Raw genomic sequence first — 12,512 nt, 5'->3', positions numbered from 1 at the left:
CCTGCTGGAGGGAGGGAAAACCTCTTTCCCTTGTGGGCTCCTATTGTGTCCTTTCCTAGGAATCGTTACCGCAGCTCACCGGTGTAAGAAGCTGGCTCTGTATATACTGTATTAAAGTGAGATCTAGTGTGCACAGAGTCCAGGGGTTCTCCAGAGGCTTAACAGAGGCTAAGGTAGATAATATATGTTCTTAGTTTATTTTTAGAACCACAAGATTCAAGCTGCAGGTAAGTACCTTAAAAGTTGTGTGTTTCACACAGGTATCAACAGTACTCTGTTTGAAATAGGCAATTAATACAAATTTTGAATTATTGGCGAAAAGCTATTTTAAAAATGGACAATGCATTTTTCAAACCGTTCCTGGGGGTAAGAAAAGTTAGATCTGTTTACAGGTAAGTACAACACTTCCAGTCTCAGTCTCCGTGTTTTAGGAAGCCCACTGGTTGGGGTAAAGAAGTGTGGCACAATGGTTAGAGCGGCAGACCCTGAAGCAGAGATCTGGCTCAAGACCAGGGTTCAAGTCCTGCTTCGGCAGATCTTGGGCTCAATTCCCTTGGACCAGATAATTCTAGCCTCAGTGCCTAATCTAATTAATGGGTCCCACTCTGCAACTCTGGGCAATAGCTTGCTTAATCTCCACAACGGCCCCACCAGCGCTTGGATGCATGGCTTCACCCTGGGGGTGCCCAGGAATGGGCACCTCACAGGGAAAAGCCAGGAGGGGTTCCATAGCGGTATGAGTACAGCGCCTTGAGACCCTAACAGGTGAGTAGTGCGCTATACAAGTGCAAAGTTTACAGTTTACAGCAACACGGGGCAGGCCGGGTGTAGAGGTCAAATTTAACGTGGGCTCCTATGGAGACGGGGGTACTCTGAATCTGGTCGGCAAGCAGGTAAGTACCTGCGACTCAGAGGGCAGACCAGCGAGGTTTAGAAGAGCACTGGAGGGGCCACAAGTAGGCACCAAACCCACACCCTCAGTGCGGCCAGATGCAGGGTGCAAATAGGACATCAGGTTTTCAATGCTGGTCTATGGGGAGACCCTGGGGGTCACTCGGAGGCTGCAGGCAGGGTCCGGGGGTGTCTCGGGCACACCACCGGTCAGATAGGGAGGAGGGCCGCCTGTTGAACGATGAGGCACCGGGGTCGGTTTTCCAAGGCCGCAGGTGTCTCCTTTAGGCATCGGATATCTTCATCCAGAGCTCGTGGTCAGGGGGTGGGGAGGAGTGTCAACTCAGGGAGGGCAGTTGCTTGCAATCGCCTGGAGGACCCTCTCTTGCTGAGTGGACCACCTGGACACAGGCCGTGGGCATCGGGTGCACAGGGGTCAGGAGAGTCGCGCAACTAGAGTGAGGTGAGAGTCCTTCGTTGTAGGCTTCTTCAGACAGAGCCGCTTTCCTCAGGAGTTCTTGGTCGTTGTGGGCAGTCCTCTGGAGTTGGCAGAGGTTGCTGGGCCCGCTGGATGCAGTTCTGGTCTTGTAGCAGGTTCTGTGAAGCAGGAGACAGGCTGGTAGGGCTGGGGCCAAAGCAGTTGTCGTCTTCCTTCTTCGCTGCTCGGGTTTTCAGCTTAGCAGTCTTTCTTCTTCTTGTAGGTCACCAGGAATCTGGTGAGCTGGGTTCAGGGAGGCCCTTAAATCGTAGATGTAGGGGCATGTTAGAGGTCAGAGGGAAGTAGCCAATGGATGGCTACACCCTCCTTGTGCCCATTCCCTTGGGGAGGGGGGTACATTCCTATACCTATTGGGATGGAGGATTCTGCAGGAAGGGGGTCACTCCTCCCTGTGTTCCCTAATTTTACTGCGGACTTGCCGCCAAAAGTGGTGCTTTGTCTGGAGGACAAGCGTCTCCACTAGTTGGAGTGCCCTGGGGCACTGTAACCAGAGGCTTGAGCCATTGAGGCTCACAACCAGGTGTTAGTTTCTGCAGGGGGAGGTGTGACGCACCTCCACCCAAGACATGCTTGGTTTCTGACCACAGTGTGCACAAAGGCACTCACCCCCCATATGGTCAGAAACTCGTCTGAAAGTGGCACAGACTGGTCAGTCCTACACCAGCAGTTGGGCTAACCTACAGGGGGCATCTCTGAGATGCCCTCTTTGTGTATTTTTCAATAAATCCCACACTGGTGTCAATGTGGGTTTATTGTGCTGAGAAGTTTGATACCGAACTTCCCAGTATTCAGTGAAGCCATTATGGTGCTGTGGAGTTCGTAATGACAAACTCCCGGACCATATACTCAATATGGCTACACTGCACTAACAATGTCTAAGAATGGAATTAGACACCGTAGGGGCATATTGCTCATGCATCTATGCGCTCACCTGTGGAAAAGGGCACCCTGCTGTAGTGCTGTAAGCCCGCTAGAGGGGTGAATTACCTAAGCCACAGGCTGCGGTTAGTGGGCATGGCACCCTGAAAGGGGTGCCATGTCGACTTTCTTTTTTCTCTCCACCAGCACGTAGAAGGTGCAAGGCAAGTGTGCATGTGCTGAGTGAGGGGTCCCCTAGGGTGGCATAATACATGCTGCAGCCCTTAAAGACCCTTCCCTGGCCACAGGGCCCTTGGTACCACGGGTACCTTTTTACAAGGGACTTAACTGTGTGACAGGGTTGTGCCAATTGTGGAAACAAAGGTACAGTTTTAGGGAAAGAACACTGGTGCTGGGGCCTGTGTGGCGAGTCCCAGCAACTTTCAATCAAAGTTGGCATCAACACCAGTCAAAAAGTGTGGGGGGGTGGTGGTAACCATGCCAACAGTGACACTTTCATACAACAGGGCGGCCACAAAGCTATCTATAGGACAAGCCCTGTGTGCCTCAGTAAACCGGCACTGGAAACCTTGGGCAACTAAAGTGGCAACTTTTAAAGTTGCACGTTTCCCACCAACGACATTAAATGCGATGTAACATTACATCAGATTTAATACACTGACCTTTGATATAAATAGTACCAACCTTAGTAGACAAGTTAGGGCTGGGGAGCCAGCTGTAATCGCCAATGGGACCACTAGCCTTTCCACATTAAAAATGACAATTTAGGGATTTTACTGCTGGAATATGTAAAAGTACTAGTTACCCTGCCTTAGGGCTCGTTTGACCTGCCTTGGGGTGATTTACATATGTTCAAATGGGGAGGTCATGGGGGAAGAGGGGTGGTGGGGGTTTGGACTCTGTCATTAATTTAAATGACAGTCAAGTTAGTAGTTTTAAACTGCCCTTCCAGTCTGCAGATGGAGACTGGAAGCCATGTTTTACCTTTTCTTATGTGTGGGGGGGTTGCAACTAGTTCTGCAGTCTCCAAGAGACATCTCAACCTACAGGCCCTAGGTAGCCCTGGTACCAAATAAAGGGACTTACAAGCAAGTTTGGATATGCCATTTGGGGGCAAGTTAATTAAACATACACCATTGTAAGGGTCAGAGCATATGCACTGAGTCCTGTTTAGCATGGCTCAGGGCATTTCAGAGCCATTACACCAGTACAGAGTACTCAAAATGGGGCCAAAAAGTGCATGCGTGCGTGCACCGGGGAGAGGTACACCCGCAAAAAAGCTTGTTTCCTTATACCTGCTTTATTTCAGAAGCCTAAGAGACATTCCGAAAGAGTCCTACACACACTAAACACATGAAGGGTACTCATGTACTACCACCAGGAAACAAAGACCCTAAGAAAGTGAAGCCAACCCATTACCTTCTTTGCAAGGGCAAGTAAAGGTACAGTAGTGACCAAGGGAATGGATAGTGCAAACAATCCGAACCTGCCACGCAAAACCAGGGGAACCGTTAACGAATCTAAGGCACACTCCACGAAGAAGGGATTTTTCTAGCAAACGTTTCTATCAATGACATCTGTGTGTACATCCAAGTACACAGACAAGCATAGGTTGGGCAAAAAGTTCTAAAACACTTGTTTACAAGTTCAAGCATATTTCACCCAAACCTCTCCAAGGCAGCAGATACTGATACAATATCAATGAAAAGCTTGTGAATCCAGAAAAGAATCACGCTGCAAAACAAAATTGTTACTTACCAGTAGAAGAACTTTTGCAGTTTGAAGAATTTGCTAGATTTATATGCAACCCACCATTCTCCCCGGAAAGGACAGTGGAAACAATACAGTAGGGAAAAATAAAGTTCAAACACCTACAAATAGCCAAAGGGAAATAAATAATCTGAGAATGGCAATCATGCTTCCAAAGCGCAGGTCTTGCATCACAGAGGGTATGGACATACCACCAAATGGTGGTCTAAGACACCCATACAAGAAAGAAGAAAATGAGACTGCTTAATTCCAGACCAAACCTCTAGATTGCAGATTAATGCACTGCTTACGAGTCAGGAAACTGTTCAAGCTGCAAAGCTACTGGTAAATACCTGTTTCATTTTACCCTACTTCGATGACTGGCTACAGAAAGCGGTTTCATTACAGTCATTTGTGGACCACCCGCAGACAATAGTGAACCTTCTAACAGCGCTGGGATTCTCTGTCAACAAGCCAACGTCTCATCAGGCTCCTTCACAGAGGCTCCCCTTTTTGTGATCATTCTGGAGTTGATGCTGTTCAGTGGGCTTCCTTCACCAGACTGAGTCCAGGATGTTCGGACTGTGATCCTAATGTTTCAGCCTTATTGCTGGATGTCAGTGAGAGCAGCTCTGAGACGCTGGAGTCATTTAATCTCTTGTCCCCTTCCCCAGATGGCACACACAGGCTCTGCCATGGGTACTGAGCTCTCAGTGGGCCCACCACCAAGGAAACCCGTAGGATGTCATCCAGGTTTCAGAGGAGACCACACATCATCTGCAGTGGGGGCTGTTCCTCTTCAGTCTGACCAGCAGCAGACCCCTTCCCCATCCACAGTTGGCAGTGGTGACTGATGCATTGCTTCTGGGTTTGGGGGTGGGGAGGTCACCTGCAAGTGATGAACGGGTTTCTAGTGGACATCCAGCTTTTTCATTAGTCTGTTGGACCCCTGGGTAATTCTATTGCCTTTGAAGGCCTCCCTGCCATCAATCAAGGGAAGGCTAGTGTTGGTTCTCATGGACAACACCATCATCATGTGGTATTGCAACAAACTGGGTGGAGTGGGGTTCGAGCCTTCTTCCAGAAGGCACTACACCTCTGGAGTTGGAGGAGCACCTTGGCATTTCCCTGATCGTGAAACACTTTCCAGGAGATCTTTAAATGCTAGAGCTGATAAGCTCAGATGACGGCACTTCACAGCTCACTAGCGACAGCTGCACCCAAAGTTGACTCAGGGCAGCTTCCAACAGTGTGACAAACCCTTACTAGATCTGTTAACCACAGTTGAATGCCCAGTATCACAATGTTTGCAAGTTCGAGTTCCTAAGACTGCTTTCCCTTGGAGACACATTGAGGCTAGAGTGCAGCAGGGGACTCCTGTATGACTTTCTGCCTCTGCTGCCCTGATTTCTTAAGCAGATGAGAAATGACAAGGCATATACCATCCTAATGGCTCCAGTTTCGGCCAGGAGAGTGTGGTATCAAGAATGTCTGGGCATGAGCTTTTGTCCTCCCATCATGCTACCACTGCAAGAAGATCTTCTGTTGCAGCAGCAGAAAAGGATTCTGCACCCAAACCTGCACAGTCTACACCTTCATGCATGGAAACTAAGCGGCTGCAGTTGACTCTGATCTTTCACCAGAAGTTGTAACTTAATCCTCACATCTTGGTGTCCCTGCACAAATTCTATGTATGCAGGGCGGTGGGACAAGTTTGTAGCCTGGTGTGAAGTTTGCAACGCAGTCCCCTTGCAAGCAAAACTGTTGATGTTACTGCTTGTTTTCTCTAGCCCATTAAAGCTGTGTAGTGGACACTATCAAATGTGTTTGTCTTCCTTTTGGATTTTTGTTCGTATCTAGTCAGTTGTTCTTGTTTAATTCATCTCCAGTGATGTTTTCGAGAAACCCCCTTAAAATAGTTTGTGATTCCCCAGTGGTACCTTATCTTGGTTTTCACCTTCCTTGTGTCCACACCGTTAAAGCCTCTGCACAGCTATTCGCTGTTCATTCTGACTTTCAAAACTCCCTTTCTCATTGCAATCACTTCAGCTTGTCGCCTGAGTTAGCTCTAGGATGTCTAGGTGCAACCACCCTACATCGTCCTTTTCCCCAGACAAGCTGGTGTTGAGAAACAGATTGACCTTTTTTCCAAAAGTCGTGATGCTGTTTCACTTTGGCAAATTCAGCTCTCTCCCAGCATTCTTTGCCCTGCCTCACCAATCAACAGAGGAGGAGAGTCTCTTTCTTCTTGGCCCCAAGAGAGTTTCAACTTCTAGATCGATGACAGCAAAGACTACTGGGTGGACAATTGGAGCTTTGTGAGGTTCTTAGTCAAAGAAAGGTAAGGCAGTGTAGAACAGGACTCAGTCATGGTGGATAGTCCTCTGCAATAATATCTGCTATGCACTGGCCAAAATCTGGTTCTTCAAGGTCTGAGAGCCCATTGCACTAGGGCCAAGGCTGCCACCTCTGTGTTGACATGCAATGACCCTGTTCCTGTCATCTGATTGGCCACGACATGGGTGTCCGGGCACACTCACTCACCAAGTACTCCTCCTTTTCCACCAGGTCTGACAGGAAAGAGCATTTTGCCCTTTATGTCCTGCAGGATACAGGATATTCTGGTCTGAGTCCACTCTGCAGACCCTCCACTTTGGGAGATACTCCTTGGGTATCTATTCTAAAGAGGTTGAATTAGCAGTTAAGAGTACCCATCAGAATAGCAAGTTACTTAACCTCAGAAACGCTGCTTCTGCTGGATACTCAATCTAACTGCAGGATCCTCACTGCCTTCCTGTCTCCCCCTTCTGCATAGAGGCCTCTTTGTAACATATAAAAAGAATAAGGTTTAGAGATCGATAGAATGGTATCTCCAAATCTGTTGTGATCTTCAATTCAGGTTATGAAAGAGTCAAGTAAGAATCAAGGGTTACTGTGCAGGGGTGGCCGTTATATTTGGATCAGTCAGAGACTTCTGTAGGGTAACAGTCAGTGCAATCTGCACAGCGCCGTCTACCGGCACACAGGAGTAGTGCTATGAAAATTCACAGATCTAGTTTGGCACCTAAGGAGTATACTAAAGGTTAGGAAGGTAGTTGCAGCTGTCTGTCATAAAGCAGTGTTTTTGTCTTTTCATCCTCAATAGGCTATTGCTATTTTGACTACATTGGACAATTTTCCTTATTTTTACTTTAAAATATTTTGTAAAAGATAGTAATTACCACTTATTTCAATTGCTATCTTTTTAAATAGAATTTACTTCGTTTTATACCAAGGTCTTTCTCTGCCAGTATTTTTTAAAGTTCTCCAGCATCCCAGACATGAGCAGATCTGTTCTGTACTTATGAAGTTCATCACGCTTCTGTTTGACAATAAGATTACAAGAAACTATCTTTCTTTGTTTTTTGCGTTTTTATGATGCTATACCTTGTGTTGTATTTAGAGGGTTGTTTCTCTTAATTGTTCATGAAGGTTTTGTCATTTGAAATCTTTGCTCAAACACAGTGTAGACACTCTGTATCTGCCACTTCCCAATGATACATACTTAATATTCACTTTTCAAGTGAGACGTGTAAAGAATGATAACATTTTTGTTTGCATTTTATTAACTGTTTCACAGCTAAAAGTGATGAAGTTTCAGGATGAGTTGGAATCTGGTAAGAGACCGAAGAAATCTGGTCTGAGCATGCAGGAGCAGGTTGAACACTACAGAGATAAACTCCTTCAAAGGGTGAGAAATGTCACTAATATATCTTTTACAGACCTATATCTAAATTTCTTGGTGTTAAAATGCTGTGGATGAGATGAGTATATCCTAGAAGAGGTTTTAGAAAGGCCGTTTAACGGAACAGTAAACTTGCCTTTTTTGTAGTGCTATTTATATATATGCCTGCTTGAAACTGCAATCAAATGCTTTCGTCCAAAATGGTCTTGTAATATTTTTTTTTTTTAAGAAAAATTAAAGATGACTGATTTTTATTGATCGTCTCACCCGGAGTGCTTTTTGATTCACCATTCTGCTAAATGTGCTCTTTGAAATCCACAACTGGTGGTCCCTACAAGATCTGGAGCTACATCACCAGCTGAATATATTTCTGTCCTTTAAAATCTTCCATCACTGTTTATGAATAAAAGGTTGTTTGGGTACACAAGTCAAAACTTGTTTTATATCACCATATGGATAGGGGCGTCCTCACCAAGTTGTGCAAACTGGCAGCAGGGCTCTTTTCATGGGCCTAAGAGTAAAGATCAGTCTTTACTGTCCATTTTTCAGTTATTGATGACACTCCATTGGATTTCTTCAGCACACTAACTTTTGAGTGTGAAAACCTCACATTTGATTTAGCAGTGTACTTAGGGTGGTCTGCACTACTGCATGTATTCTTTATGCAGAGCTGCAGGGAAATTGATTATTATTTGGCCTGGACAAGGTTTACCTAGATGGATAAGGTCAAACCTGCTAGATTTCACACAAATTAAATAAAATTAACCTGTACCAAATCCCTGGTAACATAACACAAAGCAGTTAGGCTTGAATCAAAGGCATACATTTTAAGTAGTGCATACATAAGAAATAGTCACACAAAATACAATTACACAACTAATTATACAGTAAAGAGAAACATTTTATAAGTAAAACAAAAAAAAAGTAAGGGAAACCGGAGATGTACAGTTTTCAAGATTTAAGTGACAATAGCACCAAAAAGCACAAATTGCCTATGATCTATGGAAGCAGTAGACCGGGTCCTAGGCACGATTTGAGGCCTACCACAATGGAGACCCAGTGAAGTAATACAGTTTTACATAAGCAAGTCGATTTAAAGTGCTACACCATGAGCATGAAGGATCAGACAAAAGGAAACAGAAGTTCGCTCACAGTCAACAGTATCAGCAGTTATGCAATTATCTATGTAACAGGGTCGATGTCATGCAAAATGCTCGACTACTGCCCTGTGACATCGTGCTGCATAGGAATTAAAAAGAAAAAGTCCAGAAGCCATGCGAAAACATGGAGCCTCGTAAGTTTTCAGTAGTTTTCCGGTGCTGTCGAGGAGGGCTAAACACTGGAAAAGGACCTATGGCATGCGCCTTTCACAAATAAAATCGAGCAGGCAAAGCCATGAACCAGCAAAATTGATGGGTGTGGTTAGAATCTCACAAAGAGATTACAACAGGGGCCAGAGCGCTTGCGCGCTCGATGCTTAAAAGGGACTTTGTCATTTTTTGGGGGGAAACAAGTTGCCTTCCTGTGAGGCAAATCTGAAATCAGAGCTGCTGTCGTAGAAACACTGGTTGGATACCTGCCATCAGTTGATCCTGCTAAGGCTTTGGAGCTTTTAAAGTTTTTTTTCTTGAAAAATATTTTAAGTCCCGAATCAGAAAGGGACTTTGTAGTTTTTTTTTTCTTCAGAGATGCAAAATCCTTTTGGAGGACAGGGGCTGCCCAAGCTACTATGGGAAGACAATTCTAAGCCTCCCAGGGTCTCAGGGATGGCACATAGATACTCTCAGGGTCAAGACAGAGAGGCCACCACAAATGTCCATTCCAAATTCCCGTTGCTACTGGTCTGCTAGGAATTTTAGGGAACAAGGTCTCTTTCAGATTTTTGTGTTTTTGTAGAGAGACATTAGGTTAGCCAACTGACCCTTAGATTCCACTTCTTTGTCCTGGGTACAAGGTGGGAGCAGGTCTAGTGCTTCAAAGCTTCTCACATGTCGCAGACAGAAGGTCCAGTCCTCTTCTTTCTCTGTAGGTATAGTGTGTTCTGAGGAAGACTGGGTGAGGGCCCATCTTTGTATGGTTCACCAGCCTGTGGGTGGGGGAGATTCCTTGTGACTCCCAAATATATGGGGTCAATGTTTGAAGGCTACCCTAACCACTTTTTATCCATCCGTGTTTGCCCTACTGCAAACAACCCTACAGTGCCCCTCATTCTCAGAATCCAAGATGGGGAAACCCTTCTACCCTTGCAGAGCCTGTGTGCCCACACAGAGATGTGGCCACAGTAGTGAGCTCTTCCCTCCTCAGTGGTCACTCAAAACCAATTAAATTGGTCTCTGTGACGGTCTTGAAGTCCGAAACTTCTAAATAGTTACCTCTTAAGAAAAACTTTGTTGAAGGAAAAACGTTGACATTTCTTGTAAGTCTCAATACAGAATGTGACTTGTTTGTGTTTTTCAGAGATCTCTGAGCAAGACAAAGTTGAAATCCAATCTGATACAGTTGAGCTGCCTACTGTCTACTTTCTCTTTTATGAAACATTTCCAAACGTTCTTCTGGTGTCCAGAGAAGCACAGGAGTATGCTTCTAAGTTTTCACACTTCTTTCACACCTAATTCTGGATAAGGGGAGGCTAAGCAGTTGATGGAGAGCTAATGCAAATTAGAACATTGGAATGTTGGCAGCTCCATTGAAAACAATGGAGTGCTCCGGGCCTTTACTGGCCGGTTAAAGCCCGGAGCGCCAACATTCCAATGTTCTCTTTGTTCACAGCAACAGCTGTGAACAAAGCCTCACAGAGCCTGAGGGTATTTTAATCCCCTCGGGCTTCGTGAGGAATTTGTTTTATTTAATAGAACATTCTGCCCCGAGTGGCAGAATGTTCTAATAGCCTTAGAACCCGCCGTTGCGGGCTCTACCGGCCATTAAAGGCCATCTCCCTTGTTAAAGGCCTTCGTCTTCAGCTCGGGCCTTTAGTGCGGGAGCGGGCCTTTAATGGGCGGTAGAGCCCGCTACGGCGGGTTCTAAGGCTATATTAGCCTCTAGTAATATCAGGCAGGGTAAAGGCAGCTTTCAAAAAGGTACATTTTCCATTAGTTCAAAAATATCTATTAGATTGGCTATTAAATATAAAAAAATAAGTATTTTGCAGTCTGTAGCTGATACGGGTAGAACTTAATAGATTAAAGTGTATAATCTATACTTTCTACTATTCTTATGTGCCAGCTACAGGCTGGAAAATGACAGTTGTTTTGGACCTAGTCACTGGGGAGAACATGCCATTTCTGATTTCACACATGTTCCATTATCAAACAATATGCATCATACCTTGTGGGTGGCAAGGTGCACTTAGGGGAGACTTATTTAACATTTGGAATCAGTTTTTCATACCTGTCGAGAGATTTGGACAGGTCTATGCAACAGGGTTCAGGTTGCTACTGTCAGGCTCCCAGGGAAGGCCTTAAGCTATGTTTTCACTGCCGCTATAGTGAAGTGCACAATAGGTGCTGCAGTCCGCAGCTGGCATTTACCTGTCCATGCCATGGATGTACTTCTGCACCCGTGGCCAACCTGTACTGTGGCCTTCTAGGAAAGTTACATGTGTCAGTTGGTTTCTGGCCAATTTCAACATGTTTAGAGGTCTAAGCACATACAATGTGCACCGGATAGCAGTGTCCCAGTGTTACGGGTTCAACATTCAGGTGAGTTCCAAAACAAAATCTGTAGCTGAAGGCATTCACCCAAAAAAGGGGTCACTTTGCAACAAGAACCTATAAGGAAAACACACTACATCAGGTTCATAATATTGTCCAAAAACGAATCGTTCTTAGAGTATGATGGAAAACCCACATGGTAACTGAGTAGACCGCTGTTCAGACTGTTCAAATGAAGGCAGAGAAGAGCTCAATCCTAGTTTGGGAAGTGTGGTAAGAGGTGATTTTTCAGATATTTCTGAACCATCCTTAAATTGACGTCGGAGAGATCGAAGGTTGCCTTAAATGGAGAACTGGCTTGTTTAATTTGTTGAACCCCACTAATTTAAGGCATTATAGGAGACCGAACGCAATTTGAAATTAAAGAGTTGGTGTTGGAAGTTTTCCTACTTAGCTAGTTAATTGAAGAGATGATGTGGTCGAAGGTAAAACCCAGTAAGTTTAATGAGGGTGAGAGTAAAGGTGTAAAACCTTCTCTTGCCAAAACGTTGCCTTGTTTAATTATTCCTTTTCTTGCATGAATGACGAGACATTACATTTTTATGATTTGAGCATTATTTTTTTTACATAAGTATTTGAACTTTTTTCAACATTAAATCTGGGTGATGATGTCCCAGAGAGTAGATATTATGTATACCTGTTCCATCTGGATATTGTTTTATTAGGATCCACTTTTATATCCTCAGAAGCTAAGCTAAGGGGCGTCCTGTATACATTGGACAGAACTTTGAAGGAACAACACTTGGCATAATAGTTCTTCCTAAGGTGAAACTTAACCACTTTGTCTGTTGGTGAGAGAGGAGGAGAATTAGCTTGGGACATTACCAATATCCCATGTTATGATATTCCATAGTACAGATAAAACGGTCTCTCCTAAAATTGGTCACTGCCATTTTAGACCTGTTAGCCTCTTCAGAAAGTTTAAAGTTTCACCTCTGTGCTTTCTGGCCGTGGAGATGCAATTCTCCTGTACAAAAGTTTGAAGAATTTAAAATTGCAAAATTGCTGGGTTCTATTTCTGGCAAAGTTGTTCTGAAAAGTTGCCCTTGTCAATTTGAGG

General features: G+C 44.8%; 1 protein-coding gene across 4 annotated transcripts in view; it reads left to right on the top strand.

The window, feature by feature from the left end:
* Positions 1-12,512, top strand: part of U2SURP (U2 snRNP associated SURP domain containing) — a 478,698-nt gene that overhangs the window by 380,735 nt on the left and 85,451 nt on the right. For all 4 annotated transcript variants that reach the window (XM_069213906.1, XM_069213907.1, XM_069213910.1 and 1 more), the window contains one exon: positions 7,638-7,748. In XM_069213906.1, the coding sequence (XP_069070007.1) occupies positions 7,638-7,748 (111 nt within the window). The remainder of the gene's footprint in view (positions 1-7,637; positions 7,749-12,512) is intronic.

Source organism: Pleurodeles waltl, chromosome 11 (genome assembly GCF_031143425.1).
Source record: "Pleurodeles waltl isolate 20211129_DDA chromosome 11, aPleWal1.hap1.20221129, whole genome shotgun sequence".
NCBI classification, from domain to species: Eukaryota; Metazoa; Chordata; class Amphibia; order Caudata; family Salamandridae; genus Pleurodeles; species Pleurodeles waltl.
This window is presented reverse-complemented; position numbering and strand designations above follow the sequence as displayed.